Raw genomic sequence first — 25,060 nt, forward strand, 5'->3', positions numbered from 1 at the left:
GCAGTGGTAAAAGTTTTACCTTTCCATCGTGCCACCTTGTCAGATGTGTGAGAGACTTAGTTGGTCACTGCAGATCTCCGTGCAATGTTGCCATCTGCAAGATGTAGTGGGGGCATTGTCTACCCTTGTGAAGAAGGCTGCTCTGATGGGGACCGCCATCTTGCTGAACCAGACTGAGTATGATCTCTGATTTCACATAAACTTCTGATCAGTGATATAAGCCTAGTAATTTTCAGACATGCACCTTTTAGCTCGAAGGAATGAATGGCATAGCCAGGCATACAGTCATATAAGGGAACGGCATGTAGGGATTTCCCATGGAGCACGCAGATAACCAGAGAAAAGGGTCAGATGTCCCATTTCCAGCTTTGAAAAGCAGGGTGCTGGTAAGATGCAGTCTGTTCTTCCTTCTTGCAAAAATGGAGCTGAGCACTCTAGTAGTTTGGGTTCTTTTAAAGTTTGGGGTCTTTTAAAGTTTGGGGTTTTTTTTGTTTAGTGTTCTAGTTTTTTTCACACTTCTAAAACTTACTGAAAGGATAATAACATTAAAATAATTCTTTTTAGAAGGCAATTGGCTATTTTTTGGTCTGAGATATGGCACAGTTGAACAGAATAAATTTCCTTGAAAAGATGTGCATATATATTTGTTTGAACATTTAAAACAGAGAGAAAAATCTCCTGGACTTACTTTTCTAGTACTCTGTAGTACCATGGTCTTACTATTTATATGCTAACAAGTTCAGATATTCACTATAATTTACATTTGGCCTACATACAAGCTTTTAATTGAAGATACATCCACTGTGAAGTCTTCACTGCTTTATAGATTGTTACACTGAAGAAGGTAACAGTGAGAGAATTCACACACCTTAATCAGCTTTCAGGGACATAGATAGAAATAAGGCTATTTTGTCTCTCTCCCCACTGAGGTAGGCTAGATTTCTGTTTGGGATTTCTGTGTGTGCTCTGCCACCCATGTGCTGTGCAGTTGATTTGAACACACGTCGTAGGACTGAGGCATCAAGAGCATGTCAGATTTGCTGAGCATGTGCAAGACATCTGAGCAACACATGCGCACAGTAGGTATGGTGCGTCCTAGATGGGTCAGTGGAACAGACAGCATTGTGGCTCCTCTCCAGCTGCCTGTCAGCAGCAGTGCCTAGCTGGGAAGGGGGACAACGCATTTGCAAAAATGATGCAGTAATTTAACCTTGTAATTTACCTTCTCCTTAAAAAAAAAAAAAAAAAAAAAAAAGGAGCATCAGAGATCTCTGCCCTTGGGAACTGATATTTCTTTGTGCTATCCAGTGTACAGGAGTAAACCTAGAGTTGTTAGTTCCGAAAGATTTCCTAAAGGAGAAGCACCAAGTCACTGGCAGACTGAGACGAGACTGCTGGCTTGCTTAACCCAATGATTTCCTTACACACTCTTCCTTTGCTTTTTAAAAATTATACATCTTATTCACTCCAAATAACTCAAACCTGCCTTAGAAACTGCTTCATTAGTTACTGGTATACAGAAATCAATACTGGCAGAAAGTCCCAATTTTTTTTCTGAATCATTCTGCTTGCCTGGGTGGTTGCACTTAACCAAAGTCTTCTGAAGGGGAGATCTGCATAACTTGAGATTTCAGGGAGTGAAAAAATTAATGTGTATTTGGATTTAGCCAAAACACTGGAGATATCACATGGTACATATTCGTAGCATCCAGTCTTGGCCTTAAGGTATCAAAAAGATTAACCATAATATTTAGACACCTTGCTTTATTTTTTTAATCAGATGAGACTGAGAACAGGAATACACAGCAACTCACAGGTATCATAACGAATCCCAGTGCAGATTTTTAATGCTACCTTGTAATGCAGCTTCATAAAAACATCTGAAGCCTGTCTGCACTGCCTGCCTGGGAATGTAGCTGATGACTTTAAGGTGCCCTTTGACAATGTGTGGCTTCTGGCTGCCTGAATTCTTCTTCTAGCTTTTATGGGTCTGGGGAGAGGAGAACAGAAATTTAAACTGCCACTTGCTCCCTTTCCTATTATTTTCTAAAAATACTGAAAATAAAATCAATAATCTGCCTTTTTTGAATGCTCAAGGAGCAAGATAGGAGGATCAAATTATATATTGACATAAAGGAAGAATGTTTGGGATAGCATTAAAAACCCCAAACTTCTAAGCTGTGATGAGCAATAACTTCTCCTTGCTGTGATACAGATGTAAATGACATAGTTTGGGGATGAATCAAATGGAGAAGTTACACTGACTCCCAATAAAAGTTCTGCAAATAAAATTTGAAATCACATGTTTGCATTTCTTTTTTAAAGAATGCCTCATGGAAACAGTCATATTCCAATTCATATTACAAGAGATCAAAAGAACAAAGGTTAAAATAATATCTCCATCTCTCTATAGAATAATTGAGAACTATATCTTATCCCTCTGTCTAGTAATATCAATATGGATTCCAGCAAGAAAGCAATTGGAAAGAATTAATGTGTCACAGCTCATCTGGGACAGCAACACTCAAATTCATTAATCATAATTTTATAGTTACTTTATGGCATCACTACAGAGCACTGTTAAGTTTGTTTGATTTATTTAATGATGAATTTGCAGACCTTAATATTCTTTTTCCTTTAAACTTTACTGAATTTCTGTTTTGTAATTAGTTTGTTAAAGTATAAAGGCACAGTCTTTTCTGTATTTAAGAAGCAACATATTCTCAATCTTAGCTTTGTGTTAGTGTATTCTTTTATTCAGAGAATTGAAAGATTGTGGTATATAGATGTAACATACATGTATTTATCTCTCAAAACAAATGTATCAAAAGCCTAGGAATACATTAGGTATATTTAGAAGTCTTAAAAAATGTACATTTGATAAGTTTATACATAAAAGTATGGGCCAGCGTGTTCATAGTTTAACAACAGACTTCATGAGTGATTAATATAGAATAAAGTCAACAATGACAATAGTTACAGCAGTAAGCATAAAAAAATATTTTTCAGGGACGGGGGCAGGGTTGTGTGTACTCAATAACTATTTCTAGACAATTGCACTTAATGGCAAAGATGAAGGCTAGCTGAATCTCTCTCCTTAGGATCTGAAGGACCTTGGATGTTCCTTAGGAAACAGATGTTCATGGGGCACACATATTTCCATTTTTGTTGTTAATTTGTTTCAACTCCAAATGCATGAAGAGGCTAGAATTTGGGTGTTAAGTTAGATGTAGCAAATATAAAGGAGAAAGAAAACTATGTGTACAATGGAAATAACTTACTGAATGTATCTAAATCCTATGGTAGGTAATTTGATCTAATTTTTGCAGAAAGGCAAATGCCAGATGTGTGCTCCACTTTGATCTTAATAACACTTTAGGCTGCAGACAATAAGATTGGTTTAAAATTTATTGTCTCTTTGATTTCTCCATTCTAATGCTTTTTAAATTCTTTACACAAGACAGATCTATATATAGGCGACTGGGGTGGCATCAGAAGCGTTGTATACTTAAGACATTCTTGAAAACCTCAGTGTGGAACAGTGTTTGCTGTTTTATGCATCAAAACAAAGCCAGATTTTATACAAGCAACATTCAATTTTCATTTTATTATAATGTCTCTTTTTATTTTGCATATGAAGTTCTGAGTGTCGCATCTGTGGCACAGCTCCTTATATGCTTTTATCTTTCAATAACCTTATTAAAAGTCAAGACAATATATTAAATCAACATTAAGCAGCAGGAGTTGAAAGTTAAGTTAATCCATTCCCTTGCATTGGGAGTGTATTCTATATAGATTTTTAATTTCACTGTTAAGTTGCTTTAGGATTCTTTTTGTACAGAATATGCTTTAAAAAGAGTTGCCACTGAATGGACACTAGTGAAAGCCTCTGAGAATACATAACATCCAAGAGGCATTCAACTTGCCTTCAGTTTGGATGTTTGTGTTCTAGGAGGCTGTGAATGTGAGTTGAACACAGCTTACGGCTGCTTATTAAGTGGCCTCAGGTTTCCAGCAGAATGTCTTGTATATTCACTATTACCGAGAAACAATGAAATGCAAGTGAGACAGAACAAATGGTAGAGCAAGAACAATAATTAAAAATAAACGAATAGAAAAAAAATCCTGGTTCACAGCCTGAATGTCTTATCATAATTCTCTGGCATAGTTCAGAGCCATCTGTCCCTTAGATCCAAGCATGATGTCTCTAAAAAATTGTTTTCACTCTGCTCAGCCCAGTAGCCTGAAAGTTCAAAAAGTTAGACTCAGTTTTCCTCTGAAGGAAATTCTGAACTTTGCTGATGAAGCTGCCATCGCTCAGCCAGCCCTGGCAGGGCTTTTTAAACTGGCGGTGTTGATGTGCTATCAGAAATTGGCAGCCAAGTCTCTCCTCTTGTACCGCCAAGGTTAGTTCTTGCAACAAACTCCTTTATAAACCAAAGAAAAATTCCTTCCTTCAGAACCAAATATTTTAGCTCATTACCAAGAACAAAACATTATACAGATACTTGTTAATAAATACTCTTCCTATCACAGAACCATGACAAGTGAAATGACTTCCCATTACCTCACTCCAAGAGAATTGCCTTAGGTCCAAATGCATCTTCATGTCTTGTCTTCCTTATCTTTGCTACATCTCCTGAGCTAAAACATCTTTAATGTAGTCTGCTATCTTTATTTATCACAATTACATTGAAATACTGTTTGCATAATTCCAAGGCATGGTTTGTGAATCCTCTCCTTGACATAATATACCACCTGTACCGTTAGAGAAGGGGCTATTTGAAAAGATTGGACAACTAAATCACAAAACATAGGGAGGTTTAAATAGCATTTGATTTCAATTAAAAGGTATCCAGAAGCACTGGTTTCCTGAAATTCAGGCATGATGTTATGAGACTCTGAAAATCTTTTGCAACACTAGCCTTTGTGCATCATAGTTGAAAGGTGTGCAGATACTACCCAATGAAATTTAATGGAAGCCACACAATGAAAGATTTTAGCCTCGACGTTTATCTTTACCAACACACAGAACCACCTTGATCTGTTTTACTGTTGGTGAAAAAAGAAGGTAGTGTCTATTTCACAGGAGAGGATAGGAAGTAAGAGTCAGCGTGATGGATGGTGGAAAGAAACAAAGGCCAAGAGGGAAGAAATATGAGCATCAGGTACTGATCTCAAAGATGAGGTCTAGTCTGCTGTCAGAATGTGTATAAATAGCTTATTAATAACAGAAGAGGTGTATTGGCATTAGTGTGAAAGGAGGAGCATACTCAGTTTATATTGTTTTGTCAGAAATAAGCCATCTGTGTAGACTACAGTTTATATTTGTTAGATATGAATAGATTACACAAGTACAAATCAAGTATACATCAATTCCTGTGAAAATATTCACTCACCTCAAGGCATTTATCCAGCAGATGACACTGTAGTAACCTCTGCCATCTCTAGCAAATCTGTCACATTCACTTACTGGGGGCATAGCTGCCCTTCAGTGTAGCATAGAAATCCCAGAGAAGTTTTAACCTCACAGACATGGTTACCGGCAATAATTTAGTTGCAAAAGCTTGAAGTTTATTCTTTAATTAGCATCACTCAATGGGTGAGAAAAACCCCACTTTCTGTTCCAGCAAGGGTTATCAGGGGAATTTTCCTTTAATCTTTCATAATTACTACATCACATCATTGCTGAGCACACCAACATTTAGGAATGACATCCTATTCTCTCCCCGGTTCTCTTCCCACTTAACCTGCCTGTCCCAACAGCAGCTCAGCTTCCACCTGGGACTGACACTGAGAAAAGGAAGACCAAAATCACATGGGTGTTTATGATGAGGGTAAACCCTGCAAAGTGAGGTTGGTGTTATTTTCACCTTGTCCTTGATGGCAAGGGAGAAGTGCAATATCAGAAACATATCTGCAGGGCATCCTTGACAAAAGTTCAGCAGCTTGCTGCTGAAATCTCTGTCAGTGCCAGGACAACCAACATCTCCTGGGAATCAATCTGGTTTATTGCTTCATGCCCAGATTTTTTTCTGATATTTAGGAAATGCTTCATTCAATGTTTCAGGTCTTGCTTGATTTAGGCACCCAAATCTCACCTCCAGTGACTTGCAGTGAAGTTGTTCTTTGATCTATTATTTCTTTTCCAAATAAAATAGTATTGGACAATATATTTTGGTCCTGGATTTTTCAGATTTCAGAGACTTAATTAATTCAATTTGCTGCTAAACAACACACTTCCTGATAGCCATGGAAATAGGTTCTCCAATCTGTGGATTGTACCTCTAAGAATAAGCTAAGCATAGAGTCTATTCAAGTGAAATGTTACAAAGGAGTTACATACTGTAGCCTTTCCTCAGGGCTTATTGTTGTTACAACAATGTGAAGTATATGTACAGTTTTCATTCAGGTCAAAACAGCCTGGAAGCTGGGGTGGCAGCTCTAATTTTTATAGCTTCAGCCTTAGTCTGTTTGACTTTTCATAAAAACCTAACCTTAGAGCACAATCTTGGACAAGACTTGCTTACTGCAGATAGCACAAGCTGCCAAAGCTTGTATGTAGGGCTGTGTTTGGCGAAGGACTTCCACAATGTAAGGCCTGGAGCGCTTATTACCCTCTGAGTTGAAATCGGATGTTACTCCCTGAGGCACAGGTCAGCATGTCCGTCATGCATAGACAAGACCGTCTGCTCCTCTTGGTTGGAGAGGGATGTTATTTTCTTAAGAAGCAGGATGTCATTCCTACAGGTCTGCCCCTTGGTAGGGTCAAGAGTAGTGTTTTATGGTTAATCTTTATGATTAATTTTGGCTGTGGCCTTTCCTTTCAGAATCTGTATTGTGTCAGTTCAAGTTGGTAAGGGGGAAGCTTGACAAGGTTAAGGCGTGAACCATATACTCAGTTTTCCTTCCAAAGTAAATGCTACAACAACAATGCGCATGGGAACCAAGCAGCACATTCCTAAATCAAACCAGAAGATTCACACAGGGAAGTAAAACAGTAGGGTCCAAGAGGGTGGGTTTTGCCTTTTTTTTTTTTTTGTCCAAAGGATACATTTTCAGAAGGATGCCTTGGGAATTACCTCAACACAATCCCAGGAGCAAAAAGGGCAGTTTGGCATCAGATTTCTTGTGCTCACATTACTTAAAAATTAATATTGCCTTTGCCCCTTTTCTCTCAAAAAATGTCTGCTAAAGTAAGGTGAATGATTCTCAGCTGTTCAATGCTGCTTAAAGGAAAGGACACGCTAGCATCACAGTGTGATGCAAGTTTATATTAAATCTTGCTTTTGGAATATATCCAGATTTTCTGCCTGGTTTTGAATAGGATCTTTAGATTCATATGCAAATTGTTCTCTTTTAAAGAATCTTACCTCTTTTCTCAGCTTCTGGAAATTCTGATTTCCCTTCACATTTTTTATTAATGTTATAGTTTCACAACAGGCTTGCAGATAGATTTGGTTTGATATTTTAGTAGACACTTAAGACCAGAAGAGGTGGGAAACTTCTAAAATCCCAAAGTGTTCTTTTTCTCTCAGAGGCCAATAAGTAGAAAGAAGATGTATTGTGATATAGTGAAAACTTCCAAAAATATGCTATTGTATGTAAGCAATGAAGATGACAATTTCAGAAGTGTGTGTGTGTGAAGCAGTCTCAGAATCTGCATCATCATTTGGGAGTTTTGGAATGCATCATCCAAAAGGTATGGGAGGAATATAATTATATGAGAGTTTCTGATTATGACTTTAAATCAGGAAAAAGAGGGGGCAAAATTTACATGGTGAAACAACTTCGTCTAACTCTTGTTTCTTATTCATTCTCTAGGAACTAATTTCTGTAGTCAGAGAATACAACTTTAAAATTCTGAGAGCTTTAAAAATCTTTCAAATCTTAAAAATTACTGAACTTCAGACCCAAAGGGTAGCAATGTTTTGGGAGTGCATACACCTCAAACATCTGAAAGCATTTTGTGATCTATAATTAAAATCCTATTATCCCACATCATGAATGCACAGCCTCCTTAGAATATTGGCATCATGTCACCACATATCTCAAAGATGGGGTCATTAGGACTGCTCTGAATCACATGTAAAACTAGCACTGCCAGTCTTCATCAGTTCTTCAATGGAAATTAAAGATACTCAGTGTAAAAAAAACCAAAAATGGGAACAGCACACTTCTGTCTGATTCATAATCAACAGCCCAAAATATTGCTATATGTGCTACAAGATTGGCAAAGAGCACTTTCAAATATCATGTTGCCATTTTTTGAGGTTAATAAGAGAAGCGAAAGATAAAAAATACAGACACCAGATTATAAATATATTTCCCTTAACTCACACATAGTCCTTTGGAGTTCACTTTAAATGGCCATTTGTGGGTCAAGCTTTTCATAACAAGTTAATTTCAAATTTTACCACTCAGCTGATTACATAATTGAAGAATTCTCAATAGTTGATTTGCACTATCTTGATTAGTTACGAATTGTGTGGTAGGTTTTTGTGCCTCTGTGACTAATAGAGTCTGAAATTAAAAAATGTAAGTATTAGTACAAACATTTACAAGTATGACCAACAATCTGGCTGAGAAACTTGGAGATCAATTGATGGAGCCATTTCAAGTGGCTTAATCATTGCAGTCCTGGAATTTACAGTTTGAATAAATTTCATTATTAGCAATGAACAAATGTTGGAGCTGGATAAATGCACATGAAACCAGCAATGGTTTCTTAAACAGGGAGGGAGAAAGAGTAAGACAAAAATTTACAAAGAGGAAACAATGCAAAAGAAAAGAAAAAAGAAAGAAGTCTTATAACACACTGTGATTGAAAAAATTATTCCTCACTCACCCCTCACATTCTTTTTAAGAAGCTGCAGAGGGTTTTCATGAAGGCCCAGCATGCCTAAACAAGTTTCACTCAGAAAGAATAAGTTGTAAAAGTTAAATCACCACTCATTTCTTTTGAGCCTGTCTTCAGCTGTGATCTGTGGAGCTTTAGTTTCTCTTGTCAGGGATAGATAAAACAGAACTGTAAGACCAAACTTGCAAAATCCTAACTTCTCTTAATTGTGTGGGAATTACCTATATAAGAACAGTATTTCTTCTAACAGTAGTCCATGCAGAAGATAGCCGATATGGAAACTAGAAACTTTAGAAGCCCATACACCTGTTAATGCAGATGAGATTTGGCACAATTATGAATGTGTCAAGGATTGTTTGTAAGATGCACAAAACCCAGAGCAAATAGACACAATGAAATGCAGCAATTATATAGAAAGCAATATGAAGACTTGCAAACCATTTTGAACATTTTTTTCATCCTTCCCAAAAGCACAGCACAGACTGAAATGCAGCTATCCTATTTGGCCGGCTTCGTGGCTAGTACTTTTCTTCTTTGCATCTGGAATCCCTTGGTTTGTTGACTCATGGTGGTGACACTCTCAAGACCAAGGACTGCTTTGTTTGACCTAGTGTAGTCATCAATATTTGCATTGTTAATTTCATTATTTTAGAAAGCACATTGGGATGTGTCTCATGAAAGAGGTTACAGAAATCTCCAGTCGGCTTTGATTAAAGTTTTCTGAAAAGCGCATCTCAAATACTAATCATCAGTAATAAATTATTTCAATAACTGCACTATTCCAGCTTTCAGTGTTGACCTTATGCTAACTATCCTTTCCTGAATTAATGATGTATGGAAATTTCATTATATATTATTGAAATGTAGATATTAGATTTATGACTGGATCAATTTCTTTTGCCATATAAACAGCATAGCTTGTATTAGAGATGAGTGTATACATGTATATTAGAAATATACATATGCATATGTATGTATCTGTGTATTAATTAATAAAATAACATAGCAATTGCCTGCTTTTATCTCCACCTTTAACCCCTGGATAAATATCTTTAACATTTACAGATATGAAACAGTGCATCTCTGAAATTATTTAATAGTCTTATTATTTAGTCTTTAATTATTTAATAATCTGCCCATCAATTAGAAGCAGAAAAGTTGTATTATAGTACTTAACAGCAGTCTATCATAAATTCATTCTGTATTTATGAAGTAACACTTTTCAATAACCCTAGAGCTGAAATACACTAACAAATACTGAAGAACTCTACAGCATAGAAAACAAGGTTTATGCCTGGTGAGAAATTTATATGATCATAAGAGTAGCATTCATTTTAGAACTTCAAGATTGGTTTCACTATTTTGTATTTCTATTCAACTTTGGTGTTATGTAGGCTTAAATTCTCTTTGTCTGATGTATTTGCTTCCCTGCATGTGGTATTTTTCCCTCAGAACAACTGGCACAGTGTTATGGCAAATGCTGCTCTTTGGCTAGATCCTGTCAGTTGCTGAAAAAATCCTGCATTCCAGTGTAAGGACAGTTCAAGAACTTCAGGACTCCAACACTTCTTTTGGACCTGAGGGTCAAATTTAGGTTCTTAATAAACACTAAATGGTTGTTCATGTGGATAAAGAAAAACAATCTGTCATCTGACATCTTGGCATATCAGTAGGATTCCAATCAAAGAAGCTTATAACATCAATTTCTTCAGCAGTACACCATTTTATTGTCTTAAAGGATCAAGAAACTAGACAATAAATAATAAGAGCAGGAAAAGGCAGCAAATGTCTCTAAATTGAATTGCTTTGGCTTAGCTAATTTTAATTAGGATTATCTGACTCATTATATACTTGCTTAACTGTTCAGTGCCTGGCTAGGTATTTCTAACATGCTCATCATTGTGATATTTAAGCACATGTGTTCCCCAATACCTATGTGTCCCCTTCTCTTCTATAGAAAATTAATTGCAAATGATTCTTCATATTTGGTTAATGTCTATATCTTGGTGATTATTTCTATCTGGCATCTCCAATTCATTTTTGTAACTGAAATCCTTGTTCAGGTTCTTATCTTCTCCAGACTCACTGCAGTAGTCTCTTCTGTGATGAGAAATGCAACTTTTCAAACCAAAAGCCATGGGTTTGATCATGCTGCTGTAAATTTGCCAAGTATCTCCACTGACTCACTCTTTCAACCTGAGGACTTTGTTATGATTTTCAATATCTTTCATAGCATATCTTTGCTCTTACTCTCTGTTGACACGATCACTCCAACCTGTTATTGGCTAAGGAGACCGATTTTAAACAAGCACTTTAATGCCATTCTCATAAACGTCTGAAACCACATCACATTCTTTTTATTTTAAATTTATGTGATGTGTGATGCCAAAAATTCCCTCAAAACTGCCTAAATTATACCAGCCTTTGGAGGGTTGCTGATCATCCTGGTGATGACGCATCCAGCTTCTGTACTTTCCCAATGGTCAGTTGCTGTATGAAATTACTGCACAGTGTTATAGTTACATTAAAATTGTTTTCTATTCTGACTGTAGAGAAACTGGAAAAAATATCTCTAATGATTTATAGTAAGGTTTCCTGGCTATCAGCCTATACTAATACAAGTAACAGTAAAATATAGATAAAATATAGATAAAATTGTAATGTAAGTTATAGATATTTTTCCTTGAATACTGGAGCCCAAATATGGATACACACCTTTGATGTACTATTTTAATATAATTTTGTGGGCAATATGCTCTGAAGAGCTTTGAATGTTAGGTATTTGGATATGTGACAAGTTGCCAAAAGTGGCCTAAGAACTAAAAGAAATCCACATCACCAGAGGTGTGTGGAAAATGTTTCAGATATAACATTCCCCCCAAAACTTATTAAAATACCTTCAAGAAATTTACACCAGTAAGCTACATATTTGAGTTCTTTGTGGATCCCCAAAATATTGTGTATCTATCTTCTTAAAAAGCACATTGAACCTGGAATACTAACTGGATCAGTAAAGCAGTGTAAATAAAATCATTATTTAGACAGAATTATTTAAACAGAGAAATCTACAGTATTTTGACAATACATTTTGCATACAAAAATACAATTGACAAAATGAGCAAAAATACTGAGGAGGAAAATATAGTCTTTTATTTACAGTCAAGGGTTCCTTAAGAATTTAGTTTAAAAATAAATACTCCATTCCACTACAATAAATTTTACAAAGTTAATCATGTGCACATCTTGTTTTTTGAGAAAATTAAACTTTCAGATACATAGTAGAAACACACATACACACATATTTAATTACAATGTGAAGGGGGGGAAAAAAGCACCTGAATCTGTTTAGTTTAGTCTTTTAAGACAATTATAACATATTTAGTCAAGAACTACCCAAAGGAGTTTAATTCCCGAAAAACAAAAAACCTAACCCATACTAATATTACATTATTTTTGGTGCACATTTTGTGGGATGAAAAATGCAGAGTAGAGCTCAATTCAAATAAAAGCAAAAATATATGCTGACTGTATGTGTGAACATTCAAGCAAAACTATGATTTTATTACAGCAAATCCCATATGGACATGAGAGACTTAAACCCTGTTATGTCCGTGAAACCTGCTAGGTACACAGAGAATATTCATAGCATTGCAACAGAATTTGACATTTTGCTACATTTTCAAAGAGAAGTTAACCAGCCAAAGCGGCCTGTATTTTGATGGTCAGAAGAGAGGAAAGAGTACCAACAACAATAACGTTCAACAGTACAACTATTCAACTCAAAATGATTGGAAAGGAAAACAAAAAGATTTCAAAGAACTAAATGAAATTTGAAAATCACACTATAATCCTACTGAAAACAGTTTCTGGATACAAACTCTAATTCCTCCCAAAATAATATTTCTACATTTTTGCTTCCTATAATTTCTGAATACGGCAAAAGCTTTTAGCTTGTACAGAGAGTAATAGCTAAGTACAATGACAAGGGCATCTTTTCTTCTTGAGGCTGATATACCACCCAAAATTAAGTATCATTATAATAAATATGTATTTTAAGAAACCTATAATTATTTCTCCTGGGCAACATATTTTTCAGGCATCAGCTGGGCATTCACAGGTTTGCTGAGAGCTCCTGCAAAATCCAGTACTTTTACCAACTCTCTGTAAAAAGTCCTTATCCAATCCCATCTGACACGGAGCATGAGTTTTCCTTTGTAACAGGCATCACTGGCGTTTCAAAACAAGTGCAGTAAATGAATGCATTTAATTTGGCATAGCTTTTCTGAACTTGACACCTGAAAATCCATTAAATTTCCCTCTTATGTCTCTCCTTTCTCTGAGCCATATACAGATGAAACAGTTATTCAAGGCTACAGTAGTTACAAGTGGACCTGTTGAGCATGCATACAGATTATTTTGCTTGACTAGAACTTGAGACCCATAGAAACCTGTCCAAGACAAGCTAGCTTGATTATCTATTTTAATATAATCTTTTAATTAAATAAACAAAACCAAACACTTCAATAGGAAGTTACGTGAGGGTGGACTTCTTCAAATGAAGAACCATTAGAAAGAAATATTGAGCTTTATATCATTTCAATGGCATTATTTATCAACATTTTCATTTTACGTACATTACTGAGTCTTTTTGCTTGGCCCCTTGATAAGTTATGGAAAATACATATAGAACGTAACGCCAAAACACTCAGATACATCTCCCATATCGCCACACATACTTCTGGTCTGGAATCAAGCAGAAGTCGATTACATAACTAAATGCACAAGTTCTGCCTCAGAGAGACAAGCTTTCTTGATGTAAAATGATAAGTAATGGAAATGCATGAAACCACTGTATCAATTGTCTAACTCTTTGAAACTTAGTTATGTTCAACTTAGGTCAATTACAAAAAGTTCAACTTGTGCTCAGTAAAGCCATGTAAGTCTTTCTTGTGGTTTGGAAGTTAATCAACCTCTCCTCACCCAACAGTTGAGTTTTTCTTGGACCTTTAGCAACCAGTTTGTTAACTACATGACTTCAGTTTTAATAACAGAAGGAGAGTGGGGAATTATATGAATTGCTGAGGAGAAGTGGTGGTAGGGGAGGAGTTCCCCATGGAAGTTTGCTGAATTTGAACATTACAGGGAATCTTTAAGGATTGAGATTCATAGCTGAACCTTCTAATTTCTTTACAGCCCTTCTAAAACACAGTGGACTGTAGTACCAAATTAATAACTGAATGAAAAGGAATCAGAAAAAAACCCCCATCGTTTTTATGTGAAATGTAACCAGTTTTATTTCTTCACCTTCCCCTTTTCATACCTTTCCAAGTATGAAAGAAGTCTAGAATAGAAATGTGACCTTGTTCCATTTCAATTCATTACAAAATGGTATCTTTCTCCCTAAAATCTAGAAGATACCCATACCACAAAACCTCATTCTAATAAAGAGAAAAAAATAAGAGTTATAAGAAGAACATGGCTTTTATCTGCTTTACAGTGATTAGCTACTAATGGCAATACATTCCTTAAGATACTTTACAACTAAGAAATAAGCATCAGGTGATATACAATATATATGTTCATTTGCTGACTATCGATGCTCCAAGCAATAGGAAATAGTGCTATATTCTTTGATATCTACATATTTTTTGCAGTTTCTGTAACATATTGTCTGTGGATAGTTGCTCAGGATGAGCATTTTTCCAGCTACAATGTATTTACAGCATGCCAAATGAGAAAGTAAAAATACTGAACTATAAGCCTGGTCCCACTGGGAGAAGTCAGAGAGAAAATGTACCATTTAAAGTGTTCAAATGCATAATTCACAGAATAACAAAAGTCATCTTGTTGAAGATTCAAAAAAAGATTAACGAAACACAATCAACTAGTCAGGCCATCTGAGTTTATGATTAGGAAAGGCTGCGAACTCAGATGGCATGACAGCTGAATTCATCTTACCTCTAGGAAAATATGAAGGTTCCTGGCAGGACAACACTGGGAAACTTGAAATACAACTGCCTGTTGGGACTGTGTTAATGGATCTGTCTTCCAGCAGTTTATGTAGTCACCATTTTAGTGATCACAGCACAATAAATGAGTAAGAATATGTAAGTGATTCTGTTAATATTAAATAATCACATGAGCAAAAAATACAAGAACACAGGCACTGAATGAAGTTCATATATAAATGCAGAATTTCTGAAATCTGTATAACCTAAAGAATAAATACAACTATACAAAATTTCTACTATTTTGGAAGAGTCTGCTAGCTTTTACTTTAATCTGGAAATATAACTGCGATCTCTTTCCACAGTGAAAATGTATGGCTGTTGACAGTATTTTCCAGTCTTCCTTCCAGGAGTACCTGAGGCGATCTTGGCTCAGGGAATTCAACTGCAGTGTAACTCCAGAGAAGCCATACTTTTAGAAATTGATGCCTAAAGCAAAGATGCCATGCCAACAGCCTCCATCTCCATTCTCCAAAAAGTCCCCGAGCTCCCAAACGTTTAGAGGCCCATCTTACCATGAAATCCATATCCCATACTAGAATAGTTCAGGAAAATTTTCATAACAGGATTCTGAAAGAGATTTCATTCAGTCCCATGATGCCATAATGTCCTCTGGATATTTTTTACTGTGTAGGCCACAGGAATACTTACATAAATAAAAGTAATTGCATATATAAGCACCATCAGCCCCTATAAAAAGGCTTTGTATTACCTCAATATTAGATTATTGAAGATGAAATTGATGTGACAAATTATGAAATGAAATTAACCAGAAATATCTAATAAAAAAAAACCCCAAAACCCCTGCCTTTAACTGGCTCTAAGATGACATCTGGCAGAAGCAAAACACAGGAAACACAATGGTGTTCTACATGATGGGAAAGCTTATGCTACTTGAAAATGTCATCCCAGGAAGGTGGTGCTTTTTGGGTCTGAGTTATCAGGTCAGCATTTTTATTTCATTGTTTTTTAAAACAAATGTTCCTTTATACCCATAACATTTTACAAAGAGGCACTAATTTAAAAGCTTGAATTCTATGAGGTATCAAATAAAAATCATTTAAAGCCAGTTGAAGCTTGTCAATTTACTGAAAATATTAGAGACTTTAGGTATGCCACATTTTCAACAAGCGAAAAAAATTAACATCCATTTTAGTAATGCTTCTAAGAATATTTTTCGAATTGAAAAAAAAATAATGAAAAAAACCCCCCGAAAGAAAAGTTCTTGCAGGCATTTTGGAAAAAAAAAACCCCAAACTTGCAAAACCAACTATTTTTGAAGAATTTACCAATTTTGCTTGCACAGCTTTTGAACTTTAGATCTCCGAAACAATTGCATAAAATTGTTATGGTTCAAACCCTGTTGAGCAGTGGAAATGCTTGGCAATGACATTAACAGGCCATATCTAATAATTCACTAAAAGGAGAGACTGTTGTTTAAATTTTGCATCATGTTAGCTGTATCCAAGGTATACTCACTTGCATGTGCTCAAACCTTTGACAAATACTAAGGAATTAGTGTTTCAGCGATTCTGGTTTTGCATTGTGCAATCCAAAATGTCAGTTTTCTCATACCTAGCTTGGGAATCTCTAAAACGGTGTTGAATTCCAGAGCATATGAATTTGCTACCTTGTTAATACAACAAGATTAGACAACAAGATGCATCAGGCAGATGTTAATTAATAATTTGAAATAGACGTTTATAATTTGACAATGGTTTCCTGCATTATGTTGTTTAAACCACACTGTGATATTTTAAATTTAAAATCACAACAGCTTTTCTAGCTTGGATAGGAATATTTCCTTACAGCTGAGAAAAATATTTGATTAGCTCTTTTGACATACTTATTCTTGTACTTTTCTGTCTAGAGGAACTATCTGAACTATTGAGTCAATGGATGTGGGATGCCACTCAGGTACATCTAACTGAGTCTAATAAGCTGTATTTCAGCTTATTAGCTGAAAAGAAAGCTGTTCCATCCTAATTTAAAAGCATCAGAAAATGGAGAAATCACAACTATCTTTGCTAACTTTTTCCAGTGATTAACTAGCCTCATTACTGATAGTTTTGATTTTGTTGCTAATTTTAATTTATCTGGTTTAATTTCTATACTGGTTTGTTATATTTTTCCTCAAGGAACCATTTATTTCCTAGTATTTTCTCTCTTTGAAGCAGCTTACTGACAATAACCAAGTTACCTCTTAACTTTCTATTATCTTTACATAGGCGAATGCGTATGCTTATCTTCAAAAGAAGAATGCCAAAGAGAACTCTCCAGACTGGAAATCCTGAAACTCACTGAAACTGGCATTAATAAATTCTAAAGGCATTTAAGAAAAAAAAAAAAAAGAAAAAGAAAAAAAAAAAGAAAAAAGAAAAAGAAAAAGAAAAGAGAGAGCAAGATCCATAACAATATTGAACAAGATTGAGAGAAGGCCAAGGATAAGCAAAAACTAGGTGGGTACGATTTTCTGAAATTAGAAGCTTAGACTGGTGACTAAACACAGATTAGGGAGGTGGAATTTTAGAAACGCATCAATACTGTAATGAGATTAATATTTCTTAGTTGTTTGGGTGTTTCTGAAACTCCACACCCACACAAGATTAAGGCATTCATTTCTAAGACGACCTGAAGGAATGAAGAAATAGTATGACTAAATAAGAAAATACATGGTCTTCCAGTGCCCCATATTCATCAGCTAGGAAAGATGTTTAGATATAAGAAAGAAATTCCTAACAATTTACTGGAAAATCAGGGCAATAAGCACCCTGTATGTCATATGGAAAACTAAATATTTTCTTCATGTTTCATGTAGAAAAAAAATAAACTGGTTAGAGATATTCTGGCTGTTTATATCCGGCTGGAGGAGATATCCTCAGCAATTCAGAAAGGTTGATATCCTATGTAAACTTTATCCTTCCTAGAACTGCTTAAGATGTTAAATTATTTTCTCTCTGCTTTCTGAATATTCCATCCATTCTACTTTAATTTTCTGAACTATAGATCACAGTTGCTATTTTGTTGCAAAAAAATTCAGTTAAACACAAAAGTATAATATGCAGTCTATGCATTTACAACTCTATAATAAAGCACACGATAAAACATTGACATAGGTTAGTCATGGCAAAACACCTGGGTAGTTTATACAGATTGATAAAAACATAATGAAAATACAATTTATACTGTTAAAATATTTTAAAGATGCTAAAAGATCTTTAATTTTAAAATTAGTGAATGATAATGTTGTAAATAAGGTAAAAAGCACTTCACGAATTATTAGTATTTACTCATCTAAACTGAAATCTTCCTAACAATTTGATTTATGAATCACTAAGATACATAATTACCCTGTGTAATAAGCACCTACTGAGCAATCTGGGGTTTAATAGTGTTTTGCTTTACAGACTTTGAGAAGCTTGGCAATAACAGAAGAGTTGAAATCAAAACAAAAAAAGAGAAGAAAACCCCACTCTTAAGCCACATCTACATTGTGGTCACTGAAGTGACTTCTATGTAGTGCAGAGGTATTTTAAATTACATAGTCCAAAAAACTGTAACTAACAAGCTTTTGCTGCTTGGCTTAATTTAGTCCACTCTTTATTTTTACTTCCTTGACAGAAATGTAGACATGTGGCAGAGACTCCTGTTCCGTTCCATCTTTTTATTTTGTCTCCTTTTAATCCCTCCAAACTGGAAAGCTCAGGGCAAAGTCAGGCACCAAACTAAATGCAAGGTTAAAACATAACTTTTGGTGACATTTGGTGACCCCGAGATCAATGCTGATTGATGCACACTTGTTGTGTCTGTAGTGTCTATATATATCGTATTTTAATGGTTTACATAGATATATAATACCTGTCAATATCTTTTTTCTAATAAATTTTAGTGTCTGAAGACACTTCTGGGTATCACTAGGGGTGTAAGTGTGATATTTAGCTGATGAATTCTATCCAAGACTCTTAAAGTCTTCATTAAGAGAATGAATCAAAAAGTCTGGGTAAATTGTTTCAGTTTTTTTCACTTAAAAATATCTTAACTAGTAGTAGAAGATTTAAGTCTTGGATGAAGCTGGAATCAGAATCTGTTTAGAGAAGAAAATCAGTACAATTAAAGATGAGGAAGAAACAATGTCTCTGAGCTACATAAATTTTTGAATCTTCTGAAAAAAATAGCCTATATTATCAAAACTTTGCCAAATTGATAATCTGAAAAAAAATAAATCTGATCAAGGAATGCTTTACAACAATAATTTTGATTTTAATCCCTTTTTACATACATTTTTCAACATTTCAAAATGAAAAGTCAATTTGAACTAAAAAATGAAACTTCACATTTAGAAATTCTGAAACATGATATTTCAATAATTTAAATTTTTTTTCCATAATATATTTCTAATAAGAATTTTGAAGACCAATACTTTTTCACAAACAGTGCTACCCTTCTTAAGTAATATTTCAAGTAAAACGTTTCATTGAAAAATTTCAGATCAAGTTCCATGGCAATATACACTATCTTCATGATAGACAGAAAACCACATCAAAACTTGTTTGCTTAAACACCTTGCTTGCTGTTGCTCTTTGGCTTTTATAAGCATTACTGCTCCTGTTGTTTATTCCTAATAATATTGGGAAAAAAGGTACTTTACCTATTTGGTGGAATACATAAAACTTGTATCTTTGGAATTTCTCTGCCATGGGAATAGTTAAATTACAAATCAGGTTATTGTTGCTGGTATTATTATTATTGACTGTTGTCATAAAAATTATGCTTACATATCTTGAGTATATCTGCAGCAGCCAGAAATTTCAAAACACACAAGAGAATCTTGATTCCCTTATTTTTGTTTATGCAAGAGTGAGTCTCATTTAAGAAACCTGCAATATATGAAATCTTCAAGTTAACTCATGTATGTGGGGCTCCACAACTGCTGTTTTCCATGAAAAGTGTACACTTCTAGGGATGACTTTGTCTTAGGATTTATCACAGTTTCTCTACCTAATTTACTCTACGGATAACCCATGCCTGTCTCATGTATATTCTTCCCAGCTCCTAAGCAAAGGACTAATACCTTCCCCCTATTACCTTTCTGTACTTTTTTCCTTCACCTAATTTCTCTTCTAAACCAAATTGAGACCTAAAGAAGGGGATTTCTCTCTTATGGACAGCAAGCAGAACTATGTTTTATCCATGTTTGTTGTTCCTATTTATAGGCTGTTACCTACTTGTGTCTAAAAATCACTTTTCTGTTTTATCTTAAATTAACTTCTGCTTCAAGATCTCTCCTAAGACTCCAAACCCTTAAAATGCAGTAAGAATCTTCAAGTAACAGTGGATATTCTGTAGAGTTTGTTTTTTCGGGCTCTGCTACTTTATGAGCAATGGTTAAAATGTTACAGGAGGATAGTGAGACTCTTTTATTTCTTCCTCAAATTATACTTATTAAATTATATATACATATGTATGCTGGACACATTCTTCACAAATATAGGGGGGCAAAGGCAGGCTGCATAATATATTTTAGAGTGAGATACTAAGTTTAAAAGAAAGCTTTCAATAGAATGGAAAGCCAGAGATTTAATGGCAGATGTGTAACTTCATGGAGACATATTGTTGTATTTTAGTTCAATGAATAATGGCTAATAAACCCATAATTTTATGGAATTGATATTTTCAATATATACTGAAACAAGAATATAAATTTTTATCATTTTTCTTTTGAAGCTCAATATTTAGGAAATGTTAGGTTAAAACCATAAAAATAATGAATCAGTTATGCCATCAATCATAAAGCTAAAGAATTTTAAGCTATTCTTTTTCATGTGCAAAACATTGTTTTAATTTCCATGTATGGCATAAGCTGAAGCTTCTATAAAAATATTCATAGTAAAATACAGCATAAATCTATAATTACATTTAATCAGTTTTAGAAAGATGCATCCAGTACTTAGACACTGTGAAATTATTTAGCATCAGTCAAGTTTACCTCAGTTACTGCTGAAGTAGCAAATATATGATGTAATAGTCTTTTGTGAGCTGAATGGCGTATGTTCTCTCATCTACACAAAGCCCTTTAAATAACCTACAGGTTGTTAGTCATTACTTAACTCAGCATCCAAAATGCTCTTTTTAGCTCTTCCATATTAACACACTATGCACAGAGTACTTCAAATAACCATTAGCAACCAGATGCGTTTAAAGCAATGTAAGGAAGTGTTACAGAAAATAATTCATACTTCCCATGTAAAAACCTTCTTAGAATTCCCTCCACTGAATGTAGAAACCCCTTTGAAGGAACTCAAAACTCTTTAGTTGATTGTCTTGGAACTGATCAGCAAAGAAGAATTCAGTATCCAACATAAGGTGCTCCCTGGGCCATGGGTGTAGTAAAGCATCATGCAAGGTATGAAGTCCACTATAATCTTCATCTTTTGTCTTTCAGTTTGCTGTCACATTGGCTTCCTTCTGACGTAGTCTTTCTTTCTGTTAAAGAAAAAAGGAAGAGTTCTATTATCATTCTTGTTTATAATTTTCCACCTCCTCTCAAGTTGCCATGAGCATTTGGCCTAGAAGGCTGAGAAGTACTAAATAAATCACAGTAGATTTGAGTTCTAATTAAAAAAACTAATGCCCGAAGCCCTAAAGGAAGGCTCAGAACCAGTTCGTTACTTACTGTGGAAAAACCGAGCTTGCTTTAGGTACACACTTGTCAAATACTATGTACCTTTAAAAACATGCAGCTCTGTGAAGACCAGTGCAGCTAGGGAAAACCAGACACATTTTAAATTCATGTGAATCTAATACCTTGTCTTGTCTGGAGTTGCTTCTGCTGACATAAAGCCTCCAATTAAGCATTATCTAGATTGTGTTGTTTAATGACCTCTTCCCAAGCAAGTGTAGTCATTCATATCTTTGCTGCCTGTCCTGCAACTGATATGCTCTGCTGGGAATGGAAATATACTGATTCCTTCATGTACATTTCCTTCCCTTAGACTCTTGCTTCCTAAAGATAGAGAAATGCTGATGTAACCTATGAGCCTTGCACACAGACAAAGGTTTTAGCTACAGTGCAAATTACTAGTCCTCTTTTCATGTATATCAAGGAAAAAAAAAAGAGGATACAGCAAGGAACAAAATGAGGACTTAATACCTTCCACAATTATTCGATAGAGCAAACAAGATTTTGTAAGGCTTCAAAAAAAACCAGACACTTATCCATTGGACAAGTATATGCAGTGAGCCTCAATGCACTACAAAGCATGAAAGAAAATACAATAGACTTCAGTGGAATGAGGGAAGAAAGCAGAAAAGCAGCTCTTATCATATTTTTTTATCTAAAATAGCAGAGCCATGCTTAGGCACAACTAAAGTTACTTTTAAACTTAAATGTTGGACTACCACATGGCATAAGCTTAAAGATTTCTCACTGGGAAGAAAATCACTCTGCTACATTCAAAGTAAGCATACTACATCACCCATCAACAACAGCAGAAACCTGCCATCATTCTGAAAGACAAGAACGAGTGTCACAAACCCCCTTCTGAATGTCATATTGAGGAACATGTCATACCAGGCTAGCTGTAGGATTGATTTTCTTTGTTTCAACTTTCTTCTCCGCAGTTAACTTGCTTACTGACTGCTGAGCCACTTTAATTCTGAAACAAAATACATAGAAAACACATTGTTAGATTCAAAGAAATTGGAGGCATTCTGGATCTGCCTGGTATATACTCTGTAAGAACTAACATTTTTAGGCACATTAGCTAAACAAACTGCTATTACTGTTCAAAGGTACTTAATAAAGTACCAGAAGTAGATCAAAGTACATTTTTAAACAGAGAATGGCAAAAGCAAAAGGATGGTCTGCCTGTATTGCTCACTGAAAATGTCATCAAGCAAACGATTTCTCTGTTCTTGCAGGATCTGGGCTTTATGGAGTATCTGGGTTTTATGGAGTATCTTTCCCACCAAAAAAAGCTACAGTATCAAGGCAAGAAGATACTCCTCTGAAAAAAAAACCCAAAAGCTAGCTTACTCAATCTGTAGTATATATAGCATGTACTATTTTAGTAGGCCGTTTGCCAGGCTACACCTTATAATTCCTCTGAAAACCTTGAAATGAAAGCATCTATCAGGTTTTCCTTAATGTTTTCCCTGTTAGTTTACATGGAATTGACTGACCAGCCTCATCGATGTGGCAATAGAAAGAGAAGCAAATTAGAGAGGGTTCTTTTCTAGGGGTAGTTAAGCCAGTCTTGTCTGCAGCTACAGTCCAGTCTACCAAAAGCACTACTGAGATAAGGGGAAGGAAGAACACAGATCTGATTCCTTTGTTTCTTGCCTTTTGCTCTTAGGGTGTTGCATGCAGAACCCTTGTTCCTGTGGGGATTTTACAAGAAGAACCCAATCAGAAGTTTAATCAGGAGGAAAAAGAGAAACAGGATTTAAAAAAAAGGGATTTGACTCTCACAGACAGTGGAAAGGGCAGGGAAAATTATGTGCTAAACAGTGATAAAAAAGGGAAGAACATTCTTGGCACTCCTAAGACAGGATGTGCCCAGCTGTCAGTGGCTTTAAAATGCTGATGCTACAAACACCTACTTTACAATTCTATATGCAAAATGCAGAGGGAAAGAAGTTGCAAGTGAATTTTTACAAGCAAGGAGAACTCAACAAACCAATTTTCACTAATGCACACTAAATCATTCCTTTACTAGAAAAAACACATTTCTTGGCACTCTTGAACTGAAAAATTCTACTTTCTTCTATTTAATTTTTTCCACTGGCAGAAATAATTGCTATGGCCAGTCACAAAGTATTGAAAATACCATGTCCAGTTCAAACCACTTTCGACACACTCAATTTTTGAGGAATTTTCGAAGAAAAGCAGAAAGGAAAGTAGATTAGAGCTGCAATCACTGATATGTACTTCCTTGCTGTAACACTAGCTGCAAACTAGATTCTTTTAAAAATATAGAACACATTCATAAGTTCATTATTGTGTTTATCAGTGCTCAGCATTGGAAACTAAAATTCCTTCTCGAAGCTATGTATCAAATGGGTAGTATTGGTGTCTCACTTTCCAGTGCTCAAGAACAGGAGGAAACAGTTACACTACTTTCAAGTAAACTTACTTTCAATACTGTTTAGCTACAACATTGATTCAAACTGTAAGTACACAAATATGAAATTATGATTCTGTACATTTTAAAATATATCCAAAGTTTTTTAAAAACTTAATTAATGTTCCCTGTTTCTACAGGTAAACAACTAAGTGGCAACACACCATTCCATCATTTTACAATTTTGTTAATCAGCACAGTTTACTTCTTAATGATGGATGATAGCACCCTCTGGACAGCATGCTATTCCTCACAGCCGCAAAGTTAATGCAGAGATGATGATGTCTTTCAAGTGACAGTCTTCAGGTTCAGCAGAATCACACCAAGGGATCAACTTCTAAACTCTTCCCTTTTTTGAGCACATTTTCTTTTCAATCACATTCTCTTTGGGACTAGGAGTGTTTTCCAAACAGTTTTTAAATGTTCAGAGTCCATATTTTCATCTGAAGAGAGAATTCTAGGGATTGTAAACTTTTAGACTTAGAAAGAAGATTTTGCCTGTCACTTATTTAGGCCTAGCTGTGTGTATTTTATTCTATATTTGCACAATTTCTGGGAAACTATTTTTTAAAATAGAATGCATAGTCTGGGATACAAAACAGAAATAAACCAGCTCACTAACATGATTTGAATCATGTGATATTTCATTTATAAAAATAGCAGACTCTTTTTTCTCCCAGCTAAAAAAGCCATCATTTTGCTAACATAAGATTAGCAGGCATTATCAGAAACATAAGTGCATAATTTAAAAGGAATGTAATTCTTTGAGATTATTTAAAATCAGATGGCTCAATTTTAAGAAAGTAGTTAGCTCAGTAATTACATCAGTAAAGCACCTGTGCTGTAATGGTGCCTTATAAATAAAAATAATTCTTTGTTAAACATGGACAGGGGACTAGAACTGGCTACTGCATTTGGAAGTACTATCCTTGGAATAAGGAAAATGAAATAGTTTGAAAACTAGCAAATTTTTTTCTTCCATATCAGTATAAAATAGCATGGATGGACACACTAGTCTAGCCATGTTTTAGAGATGTGACGGAAGGGAAACTGGGACTGGATCTAATAGA

The 25,060-nt window shown here is 35.1% G+C and overlaps 1 protein-coding gene across 2 annotated transcripts in view; it reads right to left on the minus strand.

Moving 5' to 3' along the window:
- Positions 1 to 20,726: 20,726 nt before the first annotated feature.
- Positions 20,727 to 25,060, minus strand: part of FMN1 (formin 1) — a 133,765-nt gene continuing 129,431 nt past the window's right edge. For both annotated transcript variants that reach the window (XM_030484360.2, XM_030484359.2), the window contains 2 exons: positions 22,439 to 22,523; positions 20,727 to 21,351 (listed from right to left, as the gene is read on the minus strand). In XM_030484360.2, coding sequence (XP_030340220.1) covers positions 21,307 to 21,351; positions 22,439 to 22,523 — 130 coding nt within the window. In that variant the 3' untranslated portion in view covers positions 20,727 to 21,306. The remainder of the gene's footprint in view (positions 21,352 to 22,438; positions 22,524 to 25,060) is intronic.

This window comes from Strigops habroptila, chromosome 4, assembly GCF_004027225.2.
Source record: "Strigops habroptila isolate Jane chromosome 4, bStrHab1.2.pri, whole genome shotgun sequence".
NCBI lineage: Eukaryota > Metazoa > Chordata > Aves > Psittaciformes > Psittacidae > Strigops > Strigops habroptila.